The 22,850-nt window shown below is 43.2% G+C and overlaps 2 protein-coding genes across 7 annotated transcripts in view; one reads left to right on the top strand and one right to left on the bottom strand.

The window, feature by feature from the left end:
• Nucleotides 1-9,484: 9,484 nt before the first annotated feature.
• On the bottom strand, nt 9,485-13,129 carry LOC111557004 (translation initiation factor IF-2-like). 4 transcript variants are annotated; one of them, XM_045039910.1, is made up of 2 exons: nt 12,382-13,129; nt 9,485-10,402 (listed from the first exon to the last, which is right to left on the bottom strand). In XM_045039910.1, exons 1-2 carry the CDS (start codon nt 13,127-13,129, stop codon nt 10,086-10,088), a joined length of 1,065 nt encoding a protein of 354 aa, XP_044895845.1. In that variant the 3' UTR covers nt 9,485-10,085. The 4 variants fall into 4 exon arrangements, 2 of the variants coding, with proteins under 2 accessions (XP_044895845.1, XP_044895844.1); XM_045039909.1 differs by having other exon boundaries at nt 9,485-10,405; XR_006586862.1 differs by having other exon boundaries at nt 12,108-13,129.
• ERO1B (endoplasmic reticulum oxidoreductase 1 beta) overlaps nt 13,099-22,850 on the top strand; it is a 62,323-nt gene continuing 52,571 nt past the window's right edge. For all 3 annotated transcript variants that reach the window (XM_006937755.5, XM_006937756.5, XM_045039907.1), the window contains exon 1: nt 13,099-13,229. In XM_006937755.5, the coding sequence (XP_006937817.2) occupies nt 13,128-13,229 (102 nt within the window). In that variant the 5' untranslated portion in view covers nt 13,099-13,127. The remainder of the gene's footprint in view (nt 13,230-22,850) is intronic.

Here is a 22,850-nt window from a genome sequence, read left to right on the forward strand (position 1 = left end):
TTTTTTTTTTTTTAATGTTTATTTATTTTTGAGAGAGAGAAAGACAGAGTGCCAGTGGGGGAGGGGCAGAGAGAGAGAAAGACACAGAATCCGAAGCAGGCTCCAGACTCTGAGCTGTCAGCCCAGAGCCTGACACGGGGCTCGAACCTATGAACTGTGAAATCATGACCTGAGCCAAAGTCGGACACCTCACTGACTCAGCCACCCAGGCGTCCCACAAATAAAACATTTTTTATCATGAATTTCCATGAAACCCAAATATAGTAGCTATCTGCTGGGTTGCCTCAATCAATCTGCTCCCCAGTCCACTCCCAAGTGATTTGGCAACTGTCCACTTTCGTCCACCCCGTTCAAATAACAGTACCCATGTTGATACACATATGGTGAATCAGAGGTGGTTACTTGGCTCCATCAGTTTCTGAAAATTTGGAATTGGGACTAGGCGATTATATTCTCATTCTAGAAAGGAACGAGAGAGAGGGAGGGCTTCTGCTATGTTTTGCGTATATAGAAGGATAAGCAGAGAAAGCTGCTGGGTGGTGAAAGAGAAGAGTTGATAGCCAGAAAAGGGCACAGAGATGAGAAACACTGAGATTCCAGAGGAATTTGGGTCCTAATTCCAGTCTAGTCCTGCAGTCTAGCTTCTTCTTTGCTCTTGTGGTCCATGAGTCACTCTTGTGGTCCATGAGTCACTCCCGTGTCCTTGTAATACATTCCTCCTTGCTTAAGCTTGTTCAGGTAGCTCTCTATTAATGTTGCACTGACATAAAATTGGAATCACTAATTATGCCTGCAGGAAATGTTTTTCTGTTTGCCAAAGGCTGAAAAGGAAAATTAGAACTGTAAACGCCTGTGTCTTGATCAGCTCTGCGCCATCTAAGAACCATGAGTAGGCCTAGCGATCTTGGCAAAAGTCACTAAGCTTCAGGGATCAATTTGACTTTTGTAAGTCTTCCTTTTCTGCCTTACTCCATTTGTGGGCCCACCAAATGAGTCCCCATTCTGAGAGAACTTGAAGAAATGCAGTAGGGAATCCTTAGTCATCTATCAAATAACAAATTATACAACATTGGGTTAATTATACTTATGTTGTGACACTACATCTTACCTCCCGAGTCTGAACCAGCAACAGTATAAAGATCTTGGATGGTACTTTCCCTCAGTACTCTCCCGTGACCTGGAGCACCAGAAAAAAATCATTCACAGGTTGCTTTCCCTATTTGTTCCTGTACATTGTTTTAGCTATTCTGAACGGGAACCCTACTCCCATCCTTGGCCAGGGCAATTGTATTAGCCTAAGTGCTCACGAGCTTATTTTTGTAAATGAGGATTGTAGGACATTTGTGCATCATGGGTTAGAAAGTATTTGGCATAAAGTCTACACCACATCTGTTCAACAAATATTTATTGTGATTCCTGTGCGTCAGGTGCTATTCTGTATGCTGAGGACACAGCAGAGGACAAATCTTACTTTTTTTTTTTTTAATATTTAAAAATTTTTTTTTCTTTGATGTTTATTTATTTTTGAGACAGAGACAGAGCATGCATGGGGGCGGGGCAGAGAGAGGGAGACACAGAATCTGAAGCAGGCTCCAGGCTCTGAGCTGTCAGCACAGAGCCCAACGCAGGGCTCGAACTCATGGACCGTGAGATCATGGCCTGAACCGAAGTCGGATGCTTAACCGACTGAGCCACCCAGGTGCCCCAAATCTTACTTTTTTAGTTGAAAAGAAAGGAAATATGGGGCACCTGAGTGGCTCAGTCAATTAAGGTCTGAGTCTTAACTTCAGCTCTTGAAATGATCTCACGGGTCATGAGATCGAACCCTGTGTCAGGCTCTGCACTGATAGCACGGAGGCTGCTTGGGATTCTGTCTCTCTCCGTCTCTCTCAAAATCAATAAATAAACTTTTTTTTTTTAAAGAAGGAAATGAGCAAGATAAATAAACAGATCGTATGTACATATAGTGCTAAGGAGAAAATAAAGCAGAGAAAAGAGAGGAAGTATCAGGGCAAGGGGAATGACAATTCTAGGCATGGAAGGCTCACTGAGAAGTTGGATTTTGGGTGAGTATCTGAAGAAGGTGAAGCAGCAGGCCATGTAGGTGTTTCGTATTTGGAAGAGAGTGTGGCAGGCAGATGGTTCAGCTGCAAAGGACGGCCGAAGCTTGCTCAGTATATCTGAAGAAGAGTAAGAAGGCAAACACGGCTGGTGATGAACGAGCCAATGAGAAAGTAAACAGAGATGAGGTTAGAGAATAATGAGTGTCAGATCATGTGAGGTCCCTGTAAACACTTGGGCTCGTGTGATGAGTGAGGAGAAAGCCATCGAAGGGTGATACACAGAGGAATGACATGATCTGATGTATATTTTGACAAGAGTACCATGATTGTTTTGTTGAGAAAAAATTAAAGGCAGGTAAGAAAAGAAGCAGGAGGACCGGCTAGCAGGCTTTTGCAATAATCCATGTGAGAAACGATGGTGGCTTGAACTAGGGCAGTGCTGATGGAAGTGGTGAGAAGGGACCAGATTCTGGATGCATTTCGAACAGCAGCATGAGTTGCTATTGGATCAGGGTGGGGTGAGAGAAGAAGAAAGACAAAAGACAACATAATGTCGAGAATTTGGGGCTGAATCACGAGAAGTAGGGAGTTGTCATTTTCTGACGTGGGGAAGATGGCAGAGAAGCCCACTGGAGCAGGATGCTCGTTAGACGTCTGCAGTTGAACGCCAGGGAGTCTAGGCCAGAGATCTGGGGGCCATCAACCGATGGCGGCATTTAAAGAGGCCGCGAGAAATCGACAAGGAAGTGAGAGTAAATAACGAAAGAGAGGCCATATTTACGGAGATGATAATGAACCCGCAAAGGACACTTAGAGGAAAGAAACCGAGGGGTAGAAGCAAAACCAGGGGAAGTCAAGTGAAGAAAGTGTTCCAAGGAGAAGGTGACCAGCGGTGCCAAATGCTACTTTAGGTCAGGTAAATGAGGACTGAGAACTGACCTTGGATGTAGCAATACAGAAGTCAGTAGGGGAGCTTCCATAAGAGCAGTGTTGGTGGGGCAGTGGGGGCAAATAATTAAAGTGGGTTCATGAGAGAACAGGATGAGCAGAATTGGACACAGCAAACATAGACAACTATGTTAAGGAGTGTTCCGTAAAAAGGAAGGCATGGCAGATATAGGGTCAAGAAGCAACATGCAGAAGAATGAAACTAGACCACTTACTCACACCATTCACAAAGGTAAACTCAAAATGGATGAAGACCTGAATGTGAGACAGGAAACCATCAAAACCCTAGAGGAGAAAGCAGGAAAAAACCTCTCTGACCTCAGCCGCAGCAATTTCTTCCTGGACACATCTCCAAAGGCAAGGGAATTAAAAGCAAAAGTGAACTATTGGGACCTCATGAAGACAAAAAGCTTCTGCACTGCAAAGGAAACAATCAACAAAACTAAAAGGCAACTGACGGAATGGGAAAAGATATTTGCAAATGACATGTCAGATAAAGGGCTACTATCCAAAATCTATAAAGAACTCATCAAACTCCACACCCGAAAAACAAATAATCCAGTGAAGAAATGGGCAGAAGACATGAATAGACACTTCTCTAAAGAAGACATCCAAATGGCCAACAGGCACATGAAAAGATGCTCAATGTCATGCCTCATCAGGGAAATACAAATCAAAACCACACTGAGATACCACCTCACGCCCATCAGGGTGGCTAAAATAAACAAATCAGGAGACTATAGGTGCTGGTGAGGATGTGGAGAAACAGGAACCCTTTTATACTGTTGGTGCGAATGCAAACTGGTGCAGACACTCTGGAAAACAGGGTGGAGGTTCCTCAAAAAATTAAAAATAGACCTACCCTATGACCCAGCAATAGCACTGCTAGGAATTTACCCAAGGCATACAGGAGTGCTGATGCATAGGGGCACTTGTGCCCCAATGTTTATAGCAGCACTCTCAACAATAGCCAAATTATGGAAAGAGCCTAAATGTCCATCAACTGACGAATGGATAAAGAAGATATGGTTTATATATACAATGGAATACTACTTGGCAATGAGAAAGAATGAAATCTGGCCTTTTGTAGCATCATGGATGGAACTGGAGAGTGTTATGCTAAGTGAGATAAGTCAGGCAGAGAAAGACAGATACCATATGTTTTCACTCATATGTGGATCCTGAGAAACTCAACAGAAGGCCAGGGGGAAGGGGAAGGGGGGAAAAAGTTACAGAAAGCAAAGGAGGCAAACCATAAGAGACTCTTAAATACTGAGAAAAAAACTTTGATGTGGGGGTGGGGGAGGGGAAAGTGGGTGATGGGCATTGAGGAGAGAATCTGTTGGGATGAGCACTGAGTGTTGTATGGAAACCAATTTGACAATAAATTTCATATAAAAATAAATAAATAAATAAATAAATAAATAAATAAATAAATAAATAAAAGATGGGAGTACTGGAACGCCTGCGTGACTCAGTCAGTTAAGTATCCAACTCTTGATTTCGGTTCGGGGCATGGTCTCAGGGTTTGTGAGATTGAGCCCCGTGTCAGGCTCTGTGCTGACAGCGTGGAGCCTGCTTAGGATATCTCTCTCCTCTCTTTGCCCCTCCCCAGAGCTCCCACACTGTCTCTCAAAATAAATAAACTTAAAAAAAAAAAACATGGGAGTACTTACACATTGTTACATATTGTTAGAATCCGTCTGCAGAATATTGTTAGAATCCGTCTGCAGAGTGGGAAAGTCAGCATGCAGTAACATGAGAGAATTGTTACAGCAATGCACTTTAGCTGGCAAAGGGAACAGAGCTAGGGTGTAAGTGGAGGGGTGGGCAAAAGATGAAAGGCAGACACAGGTCCGTGGATAGATGAGGGGGTGTGAGACATGGCTATACTTTGGTTTCTGTATGCTTTCTGCAAATGAAATAAAATTTCTGGTTAACATACTTCTGCTTTAAATACAAAGATAGCAATGGCTGAGGTACTCACCTTCAGATAAAAAATCTGTCTCTCTCTCTCTCTCTCCCTCTCTCTCTCTCTCTATCTACTTATGTATATGCTTATTTATTTTTGAGAGAGAGAGCGTGAGTTGGGAAGGGGCGAGAGAGGGGGACAGAGGTTCTGAAGCAGGCTCTATGCTAACAGCAGAGAGCCTGATGCAGGGCTTGAACTCACAAACCATGAGATCATGACCTGAGCCGCAGTCAGACACAACTGACTGAGCCACCCAGGTGCCCTGAAAACGCTATCTTTATAATCTGAAAAGTCCTAATGTTGCTAATGTGGTTGCCGTGAACAATGAGAAAAATGGTGTACTAATATTCCAAGATAGCATGGTGGATTTTCTCCCAAATAGTTCTTTCTGACAGTTATCTGGATGTTTTAAAGAGTTTCCTTAACGATCAACTCTATTAAAATAAGCCCACAATGATTAGTTCTTAGATAAACATCAGCTATGTGTTCGTTTAGATCTTTGAGTCCGAAAGTTTTTCTTGCTATTTTTTTTTCTCACAGTATGCTACATTCTTGTTTCCTGGGCATTATTAAACGTAGTCTAGTCTATTTCAAAAGTTGGTAATATATGCCTGCTGATTGCTCCATTCACTCAATTTGCAATTTATAGCTATTTTCTTGTTCAAGCTATTAAATGTGGGAACATGGGATAATAGGCCATTTACTGAATTGCTGATACTGATGCTCATACTGAAAATGGGAAGGGAGAATGCTAAAATATTTAAAAGACGTTAGAAGAAGGCTTTTTGCTTGTCCATTGGTTTTTTAAAAAAGGCTTGGTACAGTTCTGTTTTTTAGGTGGAATCACTGGAAGTCAGGATTGAAAAAGTCTCAAAAGTTTTCTGGCCCAATTCATTTGACGCTCAAACTCCCTTACAACACCCCTGCTGAGAGGTTGTCCAGTGTCCAGGGAAGTGACTACTTTACTCCTCTACATCATAGAAATTAGCAAACAAAAAACACATTCGTAGCTTTTATTTAAAATTACTTTTCAGGACAGTCAAGAGATTTTCCATTTGTTATGCAAAAAAATATATAAATCAGAATTAAACCTTTTTACATAGATACAAAATGAGACATACAGATGGTATAAATACCTTGTGCAGCGGGCTGAGATGCTGAGAACCCCAGCTAATTCTGGTCTGAAGCACCAGTCACTTCACGGGTGGGAAGTCTGAGCTATAGGGCGCTATCTATCCCAAAGCTACCGAGAAAGGTCTTATGTCTACCTTCATTTTCTTTTGTAACCTTGACAGTGTCACAGACACATCTCTTGTCTCTGATTTAGCGCGAGAAATCTGTATTGCTACCTTGAAAATCCCACCCTCCTGATGCATAATTTTGGTCAGGAGATTGAGATGATAATCATTAATGCTTTGTAAGATACCTGGACACCACTACGCATCTTTTTTTTTTTTTTCTCTTGAAATCACATCACGCAGAGTGAAGAGACACCATTTCGGGTTAATGAATTTGGGGCTCGTTTCGCTTTATTCTACATCGTTAGAATTAATTCCAACTGATACGGACTTTGCCATTTGTGACATGAACCTCAGGGCAGGAAAGCTTATTAAAAAAATAATTTCAATGGGGAGAGAGAATGAATAGGTGGGACAGGGGATTTTTTAAGGCAGTGAAACTATTCCACAGGATACCACAAAGGTGGACACATGTCGTTACACATTTGTCAAAATTCATGGAATGACTAACACAAAAAAATGAACCCTAATATAAACTATGGGCTTTGGGTGATAATGATGTGTCAATATTGGTTCATTGATTGTAACAAATGTACCATTCTGAGGGGGGCGGGGGATGTTGATAGTAGGGAAGTCTGTGCAGGTTGGTGGGAAGGGTGTATGGGAACTGTATTTTCAGCTCAGTTTTGCTGTGAACCTAAAACTGCCCTATTAAAAAGTAATTTCACAAAGTTTTCAGATACAAACATACGGTTTTCAATAAGCAGGACTTCTAATTTCCAAAGTATTCTTTTGTTATTAAAAATCTTAGAGCCATTTTGGGGGCATGTAGGTGGCTCAGTCAGTTAAGCATCCAACTCTTGATTTTGGCTCAGGTCATGATCTCCGAATGGTGAGATCAAGTCCCACATCAGGCTCCACGCTAAGCACGGAGACTGTGTGAGATTCTCTCTCCCCCCTTCTCTCTACCCCTCCCCACCAAATATATATACTTAATAAAAAAAAAACAACACAAAACCTTGGGAATGCAAGCTGGTGCAGCCACTCTGGAAAACAGTATGGAGGTTCCTCAAAAAACTGAAAATAGAACTACCCTATGACCCAGCAATTGCACTACTAGGCATTTATCCACGGGATACACGTGTGCTGTTTAGAAGGGACACATGTACCCCCTTGTTTATAGCAGTGCTATCAACAATAGCCAAAGTATGGAAAGAGCTCAAATGTCCATCGGTGGATGAATGGATAAAGATGTGGTATATATATACAATGGAATATTACTCGGCAATCAAAAAGAACGAAATCTTGCCATTTGCAACTATGTGGATGGAACTGGAGGGTATTATGCTAAGTGAAATTAGTTTGAGAAAGACAAAAATCCTATGACTTCACTCATATGAGGACTTTAAGAGACAAAACAGATGAACATAAGGGAAGGGAGGCAAAAATAATATAAAAACAGGGAGGGGGACAAAACAGAGGAGACTCATAAATGTGGAGAACAAACTGAGGGTTAGTGGAGAGGTTGTGGGAAGGGGGATGGGCTAAATGGGTAAAGGGCACTAAGGCATCTACTCCTGAAATCATTGTTGCACTATATGCTAACTAATTTGGGTGTAAATTAAAAAAAAAAATTAAAATAAAATAAAAATGCAAAAAAATATATACATATAAATATTTAAAAAAAACCTTAGAGCCATTCTTGATAAATTAGTAAATTTTTATACATGGCAACTTGATAAGGGGACTTCTTTGATAAATTATTTTGTATAGTGAAGAATCACTCTAAGTTAGTCGTATGATAAATTCAGGGAAGTCTGAAAAAAGCAACACAGACCAGGAGCGTGAGATTTCAAGACATTTTAAAAAAAGAACCTGAAAACTGGGGGAAAGATTCTCTCGAGTAACTGCAAAGTTATCTTTAAAATAACTGAACATTTTCTCTGGGTTTTCTGATTGTTTTACCATCCAGTGACAATTGCAGCATGGTAAAAATTGGTAGTATTTTGTAGGAAATTGTAGTTGATTTTATTAGATAGCAGAGAGTGAATCCCTGGGATCATGAAAGAAAGGAGACGCGTAAATGACCCATTTCATTCTTGGGGGACGAGGAGAGTCCTAAGAAAGAAATTTAGGTTGGTGGCTCAACCTGTTTCTGTGGGTGACTGTGGACAGTTGCAAACAATGAGAACCCTGCTGGGATGCCAACCCTAAGAGGTATCAGGTAAGAGGTACTTATGGTGCCTTGCATAGTATGTGCCATGCTCCTCTTTTTTTGTTTTAGAAAAGAGCACAGAGTTTATGTGTAACATTGTGAATGCAAGATGGCCATTCCGCTCAAGTAGAAGATCATCCTTGGGAGACTGTGTATCTATGAGGGACGATCAAAAGCCCCCAGATGGAACAAAGGGGAATAATACAAAATGGAAACCAGCAAGTATGTGATTCTGTTAAGGCCAAATGGAATCCAAAGCTGAATCAAGATGTTGGCAAATGAGAGAGAACGATGCACAGGAGGTTAGGATCCTACACGGTAAGAACCGGATTCTGCTAGGGGTCGGGGATGGAGAAGAGGGGCTGGCAGGGCAGTGGTGGGAGAGGAGGTGTGAATGTGATCCTTGGAAAAGAAGCAGCAGCACAAAGCCAGGATGAAGCAACTGGCTGGACTCGATATACCTACTTGATTGAACTAAGGAAAAAGCAACCGAATTTGGAAAAACGAAACTTCTTGAGGTTCCAGTGGCTGGGGGGAACTGACTGACAGGAAGGAAGAGCTCAGTCAGTGCCAATGTAGAAACACACTTCCAGCAGCTACTTATGACCACCTATGACCTTCTCTGCTTTTCCCTCCCTGCCATCACCATTTCCATGACCTCGTCCCCCTCTACTTCCTGTAATGTTCATTTTCACATCGTAAGAACACGCTCAGTGTTAGCCCTTCTGTGACGTGCCCTAGACCCTATGTGGAGTGGAGCGGAGTAGCAGCTGGAATAAAGCCACACAGTCCCAATGTGCAGGCCAGTTACATAGGACTTTGTGATTATGTGCAGTCTTTTGCATCACAGAAATTAGGTGGGAGAGTGAAATTGGCAGAATCCTGATTCTGGTTTTCTCGATTATTTACATTTAAGAGATTTTCCCTCTGATTGCATTACATATTAACTTTTAGCATAATGCCATGTGTTTGTTACATAAAAGGTTTTATCCAAACTGCATATATCTCCGTGCAAACTCCTTTAGAAGTGGAAATAATTCCAACTTACTCCAGTTTATCAGCTTTAATGCTGTTAAGTGAAAATGCTTGAGAGTGTCACAGCTGAGTAAATATTAAAGAAAAACAGTGAATGCTTTAGGTAGGTAACTAATAACAGGCCACAGGCTGGCCAAGGTCTTTCATTTTAATTACCTTTAATCCCTATTACTTGTCAGAAGAAAAGGGGAAGAAATTCCCTCAGTAAAATCGAGAAATCCTATCATCACCCAGAAATTCCCTTTATAACTAAGTCGCAGGTGGAAATCGACTTTCAAAACAAAATAGCCTTGGCAGGTTGTTAATACACCAGTACAAATACACTTGTTTAAACACAACAGATCGCCACTACTCAGCGGGTTTGTTAACCGCAATTCAGCTTGCCATCAGAAGTGAAAATTATTGGTGTTATTAAATTTCCACCCCATTACCTTGGCTTTTATTTAGAACCATTCATCAACGATTTCCTTCATTAGAAGTCACAAGTTAACCCAGCCAAAAAATCATCAAAGAAACACAATACATTTGATGGTATCTTGGAAGCCTGAAGACAGTGCAGCGTTGCTAACTCACAAAGTCTCTTAAGTGTTACAGTAATCTGTTCAAGACCAGTCTCAAGCCATTGCTTCAACCACCACGAGTAAAGGCATTTCAAATAGTGTTTGAGGAAAAACCAAAATGCTTGAAGTAACGGATTTCCAGTAATTGGTCTCAACCAATCCTCTGACAAGTCCATTACTTTCCTCAGTCTTTTCGATAGTGCCCCAATACACCTCTGTTTGAGCACATGTAATCCCTTGCCTTGATGAAAGGCTGCCCGTTTCATCTTCCTGGCTTCTCCAGGAATATTCCTGTCCAATGAAGCTACTTCCCAGCTGTCCACAGGAAACGTTTAGGGGCACCCATCCAGGATTGGTTCTGAGACAGATGTCTTCTAAGACAAATTGAGATCGTAAGTAATATCAACCAAATAACAAATGTGTATCAACTACTGTTCATGCGAACTGACATAGCCCCTAAAGAGAATATAGTATAAAAAGACAGAGTCCTCTGAAAATTTACACTCTAGACACCTATAATATGCATATACACTGGAAAAGCTAACCCTAATACAGAGCGGGCAGACTGTTAGAGTTAAATGAATGTCATGGGTAGGAACTGCGATAGGAATCTGGATGACCCACTCTAGACTTTGGGGATGACATAATTAGGCCATCCTCTCAGAGAGGAGAGAGGTATGGAGTGGAGAGGAGGGGAGAGAAAACAAAGAGGTAAGAGGGACGGGGAATCATTTGTATCTGAGAGCAAAATGGAAAAAATCTGTGATGAATAGAAATTTGGTTTTGTGCATGTTGTCAATGTGACTACATTTCAAATACCAATATTCTGAATAAGACTAATCTTGACTTGGGGCGCCTAAGTGACTCATTCGGTTAAGCGTCCGATTTTTGATCTCAGCTCAGGTCTTGATATCAGGGTCGTGAGTTCAAGCCCCACATCGGGGCGTTGGGGTCCACGCTGGATGTGGAGCCTACTTAAACAACAACAACCAAAAGAACCATTCATCTTGACTTAAGCCCATTACGACACTACTCATTGAAAACCTGCAGCACACAGAACAATTATTATTATTAATTATATTAATAATAATATCAATAATTAATATTAATAATAACAACATTAATATAATTATTATTAATTATCGCAATATAATTAATAATAATTGCTTCAGATTCTGTATTTCGCTCTCTGCCCCTCCCCCGTTGGCGCTTTGTCTCTCTCTCTCAAAAATAAACATTATATTTTTTTTTTAAAAGAAGGACCCTGCACTTGGTTTAATGACCTAATATCACTGTCTTGAAATTCTTACCATGTTTTGAACCAGGACCCTGCATTTTCATTTTGCACTAGGCTCCACAAATTATGAAAATGCTCAGAAAGGTATAACACACTGTGTTGACTGATTAGTGTCCCCAAAGATGTGTGCACACCCTAATCCCAAAGCTGTGAGTGTATTACCTTATAGGTCAAAAAGGACTTTGAAGAAGTGATTAAGAATTTTAAGGGCTGGCACCCACCCATCCACCTGCCCAATAAACAAGCTCTCAAAAAAAAATTGAGATGGAGAGATTACCCTGGATTACCCTGGGTGGGCCCCAGGTAATCACAGGGGTCTTTATCAGAGGGAGGCAGAAGAGTTAGGGTCAGCAAGAGAAGGCATGTGACAATGGAAGAGGAGGGAGTGAAATGTGATAATGTGGGGCACAGTCATGACCCGAGGAATGCAGGTGGCTTTTAGAGGCTGGAATGGGCGAGGAAACATATTGCCCCCTAAAGCCTTTAGAAGAAATGCAGCCTGGCTGATACAATTTGGGGTTCCGGTCTTCAGAAGCTTAGGTCACTAAATTTATGCTAATTTGTTATAGAAGCGGTGGGAAAGTAATACACACTACATAAACATATGGTGATGTATTACTAATTCTCTAGAAATCAAGGCTATTAATAAAACGAGTAGCAGCTATCATTGAACACTTCTTTGTGCTAGGCACCCTACTAAGCCCTTTATGTATGTAATCTATGTAATCTTACGTAATCCTAGAACAATGTCTGAGGTGGGTATTATTGTCTTCACTTACAGATGAACAAATTGAGGCTCACAGAGGTTAAGTAACTTGTCTAAAGACACATAACAAACTAGGATGTTTTAGAGGCGGGAAATGAACCCGCTCTGTATCACTTCCAGTTCTTCTATGCGTATAGCCCCGTTCCAATACATCATTATAAACGATTGGGTTTGTTCCCATTCTCCAACGTGCATTGTGTTTCTCTCATCAGAGGAGAGGGAGTGGGCCGGGGAAGAGAGGACATCCACGTCCGGGGCGTATAAAATAAAAGAGGAGCCGAAGTCACCTCTCCAAGTAGCAGGTGGAGGTGGCTGATTCTTATAAGGCACTTGCAGTAGATGTGAAGCCACAGAACACTGAACGAACCAAGAAAACGCTTCGGCTCGAAAGTCGAAGATCCTGCACCACTGGTTCCTCATTTGCGTAGGTAGCTGGCGGATCCCGAAGCCTGGCGGCTGTGCGATGTTAGGGAGCAACCGTACAGGGCGGGGCGGGGCGGCCCCCTCTCTCCCCGGTTTCCAGGAGCAACCGCCCGGGGAAGGGGGAGCGGAGACGGCGGCGGGCCGGGAGGAGCGCTCCCCGCGCCACCTCCTCTTGTTTTGGAGGCCCTCGTGGTCCTGCCTCATTGGCCGGCGTGGAGCCCAAGGCCCCGGGGAGGCGGAGCGGCCTCCGCAGTTGTAGTTCCCGGGTTCTCGCGGCCCCCTGCCCCGCCTTCCGGCAGGAGGCCCCCTCGCGGCCGCGCGAGACCACAACTCCCACAAGGCCCCGCGCTCGGAGGGGGCGTGGCCGGGGCGAAGGGGAAGCCGGGGGCGGGGCCGCCTAGGGGATGAAGTGGGGGCGCTCGGCTGTTCAGCCTCACTCGCAGCTGCCGGGAGCTGGGGAGAGCGGCCCCCTCCTCGGGACGGGCGTGCAGACCTCTGACCCTGGAGCCTCTTAGCCGCCGGGAGCCGTCCCCTTGGGTCGTCGCCCGGGCCGCCCGCCGTTCCCCGGCCCCGAGGGGCCCGGCCGGCCGCGGTGGGGGGAGAGGTCAGCATGAGCCGGGGGCCCCGGCGGGCCGGCGCCGGGCAGGGGGCGGCGGCCGCAGTGCAGCTGCTGGTCACCCTGAGCTTCCTCCCGAGCGTCGTCGAGGCCCAGGTGAGCCCGAGTGATGGCGGGGCGGGGACGCCGGCCGAACGCCCGCGGCGGTGGCGAACGGGCCGGGGCTGGGGCTCCGGGAGAGGGCCGGCGCCGGACCCCGAGGGGGATTTCTGGCGAGCGGAAAGGGGCCGGGGTCTGGAACCGAACCGTCACGTCCAGGAAACGTCCGCGAGCCGCGTGCCGTGTGCGGGGGATGGCGACGCTCGCGGGGTGATGGCAGCAAAAAGAGGAAGATGGTGACGGTCCCCTGAGGTGTTTTCGTTTTCCTTTTCTGATTTAAGCGGCTGGGAGTGTGGCGGGAGAGGAGACGGGAATGAAAACGTCATCAGCGGTTTGGGGGAGACAAGACGCGTCGAAACGGTGAAGCCCTCCGGTCCCTCCCAGGAGGGAGGGGAGGTGGACCCCGCGCCCCGCAGAAGTGGGGTGGATAGGGAGGGGACGGGACTCGCTAACTTGCTTGAACTTCTGGGGCTCTCTAAGCCCCTCGGCTGCTACCCTCGCTCTGGCATCTTTCCTTGGGACTGCTGTATTTCCACCCAACTTGTGGCACCTCCAGATGAGCCCAAGCAAGAGACGTGGTGGTGGTGGGGGGGGGGGGGTGCGGGGAGCTGGCCTTTGTAGGTCTGTGAGCAGCGAGGTGATGGCAGGAGGGTGAGCTAGAGTGGAGGGGCTGCCTTCGTGAAACAGTGTTACTACAGACGTGTTGTCAACACGGCGGACGTGGGAAGGTTAGCTGACCACAGCCTTGTGCCTGGAGAGCGGCGCTGACTGCTCGTCTACAGAAGATTTTGAATAGGCTGCCAGGTGCAGCCGCGCCTTGTCTGCACCTGCTGCAAAGTGGCAAAACTGCTAAGAGGGAGAGAGAGGAAGGAACCGTGTCTCAGGTGGCTCGATAATGAGGGGAGATGTCATTGTAGGCAATTAATACTCACTGCCCAGAAAAACCGAAGCTGTGAGTGGAGCCGTGTAAACATGTTTTTCTGACTGTTCGCTCGCTGTTTTCAGGGCGTTAGGGTGTCCTGCACTACGTCCCAGAATGCCTGAATAGTCTGTTTTGTTCGCGTTTGGGTATTTTTTTCAAATGAATGATGTGCTAAAAATAAAAGGGGGCAGACTTGGTTTTGGCATTGGTGAGCGCGTTAAAATGCAGATTCTCTGGCCCTGCCGCCGCCGCCTGTTCTGATTTAGTGGATCCGGATGTGCCCCAGGGATCAGCAATTTTAAATGAGCCGTGTAAGTAGCTGCAATGCAATTATCCTTTGAGCTACCTTTTGAACCCCACCGAGAAAACACTGAAGTAGCGGAAATCTGGGTGGGAGTATCTACTATATTAATAAAAAGTAAATTTCCCAAATTACCTTTAGCAAAATTATTTTCTAATCACTGGTTGGGTGATTGGTTTTGAGTGGCATGTACATTTAGATATTTTTTCTAAAATGGGATTCTTGTCATTTTTCCTTTTTATGCCTTATATTAATTGTATGCGTTGCCATCAATCTAGAAGCTTCATTAGTCATCTTTATCTGCTAGTTACATGTGTTAATGTTTTATAATTGCACGTTACACATGCCATTTATTAAGGTAAAATTTTAATTTTATTGTATTTAAATGAATATATGTAATTTCATCATGTCCAAATGAATACCTGTAGTTTAAAAATTAAAGGTTTGTGCATATTCAAAGTAGCATTGTTCCAAACAGTCCTCAAAAGTGGATACGTTTGGTTTTTGTTTCCAGTGGTACTTTCTAATATAGAAGTTGGAGCACATTTTAGATAGTACTTTGATCTTTAACACGTTTAAATATACATTATCTCGTTTTATTGGATACTTCTCAGAAGTGGGGCTATTGAGGTAACTGAAGTTCAAAAAGCTTACATGACTAATACCACACTTGTTAAGTGAACAAGGTTGAACTGGACCCCTTGTAGGCCCCGTTTTCTTCTGTGCAGTACATCTCTGTATGCCTGCTTCTTTGGGGTATAGACATCTGAGGGAGACCCAGGAAAATTAAAAAAGTGCAACTAAGATAGTTCTTTTTTGTTGGGGGGGGGAGGGGGAAGGAAGCCCAATAAAGCATAAAGGGAAGAATTCGATTTAAAAAAGAAAACACCTGGGGCACCTGGGTGGCTCAGTTGGCTAAGCGTCCGACTTCAACTCAGGTCATGATCTCACAGTTGATGGGTTCGAGCCCCGCGTCAGGCTCTGTGCTGACGGCTCAGAGCCTGGAGCCTGTTTCAGATTCTCTGTCTCCCTCGCTCTCTGACTCTCCCCTGTTCATGCTCTATCTCTCTCTGTCTCAAAAATAAATAAAAACGTTAAAAAAAATTTGTTTTAAATAAAGAAAAAAGAAAACACCTCCATTTAAAGAAATCATTTAAGGACAGGACTATATCGACTATGTCTCCTTGCAGTGAAAGCATAAAGTTATTTTTGAACACTTAAAATGATAGGCATTTGTATATCTCATACTCCGTTTTCTTATAAATTAAATGCGAATGGGCTTTGTAGTCTGGAAAGCACTAGAAACTAAAGGCCTAGTGCATACAAATGATATGACAAGTTAATCTTCCTGTAAAGAAGTAATTTTAGTCAGATGTATTTTTAAATCTTTCTAAATGCATTTCTGAGGTGGCATGAAATCAAAGAATACATAGAGCTCCCCTGCCCCCAGCCCCCAGTGGAAAGTCAGATCTTGAGACTCAAACAGTGCTGTTCCAGTCCATGACCCTGAGGATTTCCCCCAAACCCTGAAGACCCTGAGTTTCTGCTTTAATTGCTCCTTGGTGTGGAATGGACAAGAAATAAGGGTTGTGTGCCCAAAGAGAGGAAACTAAAAGACCCCATCATAAAGCTTGAACTCCAAAGAGCTACGGCCTCAACATGAGAAATGAATCCTACCAGGAATAAGGGGAGAGTAAGAAACTTGCCAGGGAAGGGGAGGGGGGGGAAACTCCCTCGAGAATTTGTAACCATGAACTTGTTCCTATAAAGGTTTGCAGGCCAAATTCATGCCACCTATGCTGGGAAAAGCTTCAAGTGGAAAATTTGATTTATAGCAGACCCAGGTTGGTATGCCCCCAGCTTACTGGTAAAAGCAAACGTCCATCCCCTCTGGAGGAATTTATTTTCAACCCAAACCCTAAAGAAGTCTTCAAGAGCCCGTGCCAAGGAGAACAAGCAACTAATAGTCAAAAATCACAAAACACAAGGCACCGTGAATGAGATAATAGAAATATAACCTATAGAAAAAGACCTGTGATAACCTTGGATTCTGAAAATATCAGACATAATTTAAACACATGAGACATAGTGAATTTAAATACAAAGGGGTGGGGGGCAAACATAGGGACACTGACCTGAAACTGTGCAAAGGGAAAAAGAGATTTTAAAGAATGATCAAAAAGATTAAAACAGTGTGATAGGATTTCTAGAGATGAAATTAAAAACTCCATGGATGGATTAAATAGCTGATTATATCCAGCAGAAGAAATGATTCCTGAATCAGGCAACCATTTTATGTCTTTTTCTAATCCTCCGATACTTTTCCTTTTTTTTTTTTTTTTTTTTTAACGTTTATTTATTTTTGAGAGACAGAGACAGAGAGAGACACAGAATCCGAAGCAGGCTCCAGGCTCTGAGCTGTCGGCACAGAGCCAGATGCAGGGCTTGAACTCACAGACCCCAAGATCATGACCTGAGCTGAAGTTGGGTGCTTGACCCACTGAGCCACCCAGGCGCCCCACTTTGCCTTTTCTTCCTTTCATACTTCACACTAACAACGTAATCCATATTTATTCACCCATTTGTCTCTGTACCCTCACATTTTGCCTTCCGATGGATTACCATAGATGAACTGTGAACTCTTATCAAAAGCCAGTCCCTCTCATATATTAGGTCCCAGTTCCTTCTTTCAAGATGGTGTTTTGAGCAAATCTTTTTTCTCTCCTGGATCATTAATTTTTCCTTGTCTGATGGATTGTTACTGTCATCCTAAAACATACTGTTAATTCTGTTTTAAAGTTCTGTCTTGACCCACCCATCTTTTCTGGCTCTGCTCCATTTTTCTGTTCCCCTTTATGGAAAAACTCCTCAAAGGAATTATCTTTATTCGTCCTATTCTGGTCCTCTCGCCAGCCTATTCCAGTCAGACTTTTGCCCCTACCTCTCCGAAACTGTTCTTGTCAAGGTCATTAATGTCTGTCTTGTCACTAAAGCCAATAGTTTTTTTTTTTTTTTAATTTTTTTTTAACGTTTTATTTATTTTTTTGAGACAGAGAGAGACACAGCATGAATGCGGGAGGGTCAGAGAGAGGGGGAGACACAGAATCGGAAGCAGGCTCCAGGCTCTGAGCCATCAGCCCAGAGCCCGACGCGGGGCTCGAACTCGCGGACCGCGAGATCGTGACCTGGCTGAAGTCGGACGCTTAACCGACTGCGCCACCCAGGCGCCCCAAGCCAATAGTTTTTAAACCTTAGCTTTACCTATAGGCAGCATTTTTTCCCTACAGCTCATGGCTTACTCTCCTTGAAAATACCGTATTTCTTTGGGCTTTCAGGATACTGTACTTTTCTGATTTTCTTCCTTTCTTTGAGGCTAGCTGTACTAGTATCCTTTGCTTATTTCTCCTCTGCTACTACTGACCGCTAGTTATTTCAGCCTCAGGTTTCAGATCGTGTACTCTTTCCCCTCTCTATCTTGGTTCTCTCATTTGGTTTCTCAGCTTTAAATACCACCTATATAACTGATTGTCAAAATCTCCAGAACAGGATTCTCAGCTTTAGATCTGGATAGGCGGGGCACCCGAGTGGCTCCTTTGGTTAAGCGTCCCACTTTTGATCTTGGCTCAGGTCATGATCTCACGGTTAGTGGGATGGGCTCAGTGCTGACAGTGTGGAGCCTGCTTGGGATTCTCTCTCTGCCTCTCTCTCTCTCTCTCTCTCTGTTCCTCCCCTGCTCTGTTCTCTTCTCTCTCAAAAATAAATACTAAAAAAAGAAAAACCTTGGAATTTCCAGAATAATCGGAATGCCTTTTGTTATTTATAATGAGCCCCTTTTAATCACACCTATTTATGCTAATGGCAACCCGTAGATCACCTCAGGGTGGTAATGATCATCAGACACACCAAGTGATTAGAGGGTTGGAATTTTAGCCCCACCCGTGACCACTGGGACGGGGAGAGGGATGCTGGAGACAGAGCTCCGTAAAAGCTCTTGGGGCATCTGGGTGGCTGATTCGGGTGAGCGTCTGACTCCGCTCAGGTCACGATCTCACAGTTCCTGAGCTCGAGCCCTGAGTCGGGCTCTTTGCTGACAGCTCAGAGCCTAGAGCCTGCTTCAGAATCTGCCTCCCTCTCTCTCTGCCCCTCTCCTGCTAGCACTCTCTCTCAAAAATAAACATTAAAAAAAATTTGAGAAATCTAAAAGCTCTTAAAACAAGATGGATGAGCTTCCAGGTGGGCGAAACATAGACTTTCTGGGAGGGTGGCTCAGAGGCACGGAAGCCCTGAACTTGCACTCCCAGTAGCTTTCCCTCTGCACCTATTCCATTTGGTGCTTCCTGAGTTGTATCTTAACAATAAACCAGTAGATATAAGGTAAGTGTTTCTCTGGTTCTATATGCCGTTGCAAATTACTGAACTTGAGAGTCATTGGAACCCCCAGTTCATAGCCGGTCAGTCAGACGTACAGGTGGCCTGGAGCTTGGCAGTGATACCTAAAGTGGGGATCGTGGTGTGTGACTGAACCCCTAATCTGTGAGGTGTGCTCTAACTCCAGATAGCATCAGAACTGAATTGGGCGCCCAGTTCGCGTTGGAGAGTGGGAGAATTGGTTGGTGTGAGAAAACACCAGGTTCCAGTAAAGGCCAGAGTCTTAACATGGTCTCCTATTTCTCCTTTTTACATACAACATAGTCCTTGTCCTATTTCCTCAGGAACTTCAGGTGAGCATACTGCCTCAGGGCATTGAGCTTTGTATTCCCAGTGCCTGGCATGCGTGCCGCCACGTAGCACACCCCCACATAGCCCCGGCTTGTTCCTTTTCCCCCTTGAAGTATTACCAAAATTTGCCAAAATTTCACTGAGACCTTTTTAAATTATACTTTCCAAAATAGTAGGCGCTCAGTTCTGCGCTGATGGGCTCCATTCCCTAGTTTTCCTGTCCCTTTATTACCATCTGGAAGCCCCTGGAGGGCAGAGATTTTTGCCTTTTTTTTTTTTTTCCTTCTACTTCTGCATCCTCAGCACTTAGAACAGTGCAAGGCTCATGCTAGGTAGGTCCTCAAATAGGTTGAATGAATGAATCAATGAATGAAGGGAAAATAAATGCAAATTCAGAATGAAGCCCAGAAAAATAATGGGATAGTAAATTTTAAAGAGAGCTTAGGAGACATGGTCTAATTTGTGTGATTGGAGTTCCAGAAGAATGTAATAGAGTGGGGAAAGCGGTACTGATTCCTGCAGGTCAGTATGAAAAAGACAACCCAGTAAAAAAATGAAAAAAAGGGGCATCCGGGTGGCTCAGTTGGTTAAGCGTCCGACTCTCGGTTTTGGCTCAGGTCATGGTGTCACGGTTTGTGGGTTCAAGCCCTACATTGAGCTTCGTGCCGGCAGTGTGGAGCCTGCTTAGGATTCTCTCTCTCTCCTTCTCTTTCTGCTCTTCCCCAGCGCTCGTGCGCTCGCTCTCGCTCTCTCTCTCTCTCTCTCTCTCAAAATAAATGAACTTTAAAAAATCTTTAAAAAAAGAAAAATGAGAAAGGACAAACAGGTATTTCACACAAGGAGCAATTACAAGTGTCTTACGAAACATTATACCTCATTAGTTCAAAAATCAGATACCCTTTCGTTCTTACTAGATTGGCAAAAATTACAACAATATCCAATATTGGTAAGGAGATAATTCAGCAGTAATTCCATCTGCTGTTGGATGGGGTTGTGAATTGGTAACCTATTTTGAAAATAAGCTATAGTAATTCCACTTTAAGCATATAAGCTGGAGAAACTCTTATACATACACATAACGAGATCATGACAAACCTTTGTGTAGCATTATGTAGCTAAATCTGGAAACAACCTGCATGTGTTTTGTATTAGTTTCCTGTTACTGCTCTAACAAATTACCACGAACTTAGTGGCTTCACGGGGGTTTCACAGGGATAAAATCAAGGCTGCCTTTTTTTTTTTTTTTTTTTTTTTTTTGGAGGCTCTAGGGGAGAATCATTCCTTGCCTTTTCCAAGCTTCTAGAGGCTGCGGTGCTTCTGGCATGTGGCCTCTTCTGTCTTAGAAGCCAGTAGTGTAGCATCTTCCAGGTCTCTCTGACTCACACTCTTGTCTTCCTCTTTCAAGGTTCTTAGTATTGAGTCCACCCAAATAATCTAGTATAATCTTACCATCTCAGGATCCTTAACTTAATCATGTCTGCAAAGTCCCTTCTACCGCATACAATAACAGATTTACAGGTTTTAGGAATTAGGGTATGGATATCTTTGGGGGGCATCATTCTGCCTACCTTATGGGTCAACAGTAGAACAAATACATTATGATATTTTCATGTAATGTAACATTTACAGCAGGGAAAATGAATGAGCTACTAGAAAACTCATTATTTTGGGTAGATGTCAAAATGTTAACAAAAGAAGTATATTACAACATAATTCCCACAATAGATTCCATTAATATTAAAGTTCAAAAATGAGGGGCGCCTGGGTGTCGCAGTCGGTTAAGCGTCCGACTTCAGCCAGGTCAGGATCTCGCGGTCCGTGAGTTTCGAGCCCCGCGTCAGGCTCTGGGGATGGCTCGGAGCCTGGAGCCTGCTTCCGATTCTGTGTCTCCCTCTCTCTCTGCCCCTCCCCCGTTCATGCTCTGTCTCTCTCTGTCCCAAAAATAAATAAAAAAACGTTGAAAAAAAAATTTAAAAAAAAATAAAGTTCAAAAATGAGCTCTTAAGTATATTGCTTCAGGATATATATCACATGTGATGAAATTACAAAGAAAAATAACAAAAATAAGATATTCTACCTCCATGAGGAGGAAGATGAATAATTAGAAAGGGACTTAAAAAAATAGCTGTATTTGTGTTTTTTAAAAAATTTTGGTGATATACAGGTTTTTGTCTTAGTAGTTGTCTTTAAGAGTTAGAAGTAGGTACGTGACAATTTTGTATACCTTACCCCAACCCCTACCACAATTAAAACATCTTTAAAAAATAAACTGTGGTGGTTTACTAACTAAAAATAAACAATTTAAGAAAAATTTATACAAAAGAGAAATATCTGGATAAAATATTTTTAAAACATAGAAAGCTTTTGGTTCTTATTTCTACCCCCCCCCCCATCCCTATTACTTAGAATTTGAGGTTTTATAAATAGTAAGCTTGAGAAATGGAGTGAATTTCAGTAGAGTTGTTGACAGGATCTTAGTAACTAGGATAGTAAAGCATATGGAATTCGAGAGCTAACATTCTCGTTAATGATCCTTTGTTCTTTAAAGAGAGTGTACCTCTGGCTCTTTATGTTGTAGAGAGTTTGGGGACTTATTTACAGCCTTAGGGGCAAAGCCTGAGAAAGAAACAACTGGGATGTTCTGGTTTCCACGTTCTGGTCATTCTTTGCATAGATTCTTCCAGTGGATCATGTGAATGACCTGTAAAAGACTGGGTCCCCTTCTTGTTTTTAAATTTTAATTTCAGTTGAGATAATTGTAGGTTCCAGGCAGTTGTAAGCAATAATACAAAGAAATGCCACCTACACTTCATCTAGTTTTCCCCAATGGTAACATTTTATAAACGTACAGTGCAGTATTATCACCAGGACATTGGCACCGATTCAGTCTGCTGGTCTTCAGATTCCCCCTTGTCTCATTTGTGTGTGTATGTATTCTCTTCACTTTTATCACGTTTAGGTTTGTGTATCCACCACCATGGTCAAGATACTGAATAATTTGATCACCACAGGGATCCTTCCTCTTGCCCTTTTATAACCACACTTGACCTCCTTTCCAACCTATGCCCCCACTCCACCTCCTTCCCTCCTCCAGTCTTTAACCTGGCAACCAATAACCTGTTCTCCATTTCCAAAATGTAAAAATGAAACCACATAGTATGTAACCTTTTGGGGTTGGCTTTTTTCACTCAGCCTGATTCCCTGAAGATTCATCCAAGACGTGGATGTCAGTGAGTCCCATTTTTAAATTTAGCGGAAGAATGTTTTATGGAAGTTTTGGATTCTGAACTCCCTTTGTAAATATCAGTTTCTGTTGCATTAATGTATACTTTGAGTAGTGGATAAAGCATGTATTTTTAAGTGTGATTGACTTAGGACTAAGTCTCATTGCTGCTTGGGAAAAATTATTTTAACCGTGTTCAGCCTTGATTTTCTTAGGTGTAAAATGAGGATAAGACCTATTTCATAGAATATTTTTTTAAAAATGAGGTAACATGTAATGTTCTTATCACCATGCCTATCATATAAGTGTTCCATAAATGGCAGTGGAAAAGAAAGATAAGGCTACTACAGCAATATTCTTACAGTCTGTGACTTCTAGGTTAATCTTGGAAGAAATGGCTTTAGCATTCCAAATACTTGTTGGAATTTATGTATGTTTCATATATTTCTCTTT

This window comes from Felis catus, chromosome D2, assembly GCF_018350175.1.
Source record: "Felis catus isolate Fca126 chromosome D2, F.catus_Fca126_mat1.0, whole genome shotgun sequence".
Taxonomy (NCBI): domain Eukaryota; kingdom Metazoa; phylum Chordata; class Mammalia; order Carnivora; family Felidae; genus Felis; species Felis catus.

Coding starts and splice junctions, on each gene's coding strand:
- LOC111557004 (XM_045039909.1), bottom strand. CDS start 13,129: ATGCTGACCTCTCCCCCCACCGCGGCCGGCCGGGCCCCTCGGGGCCGG. Junction 10,406..12,381: donor TCCACCTGCTACTTGGAGAG/GTGACTTCGGCT, acceptor AATTTGTCTTAG/AAGACATCTGTCTCAGAACC.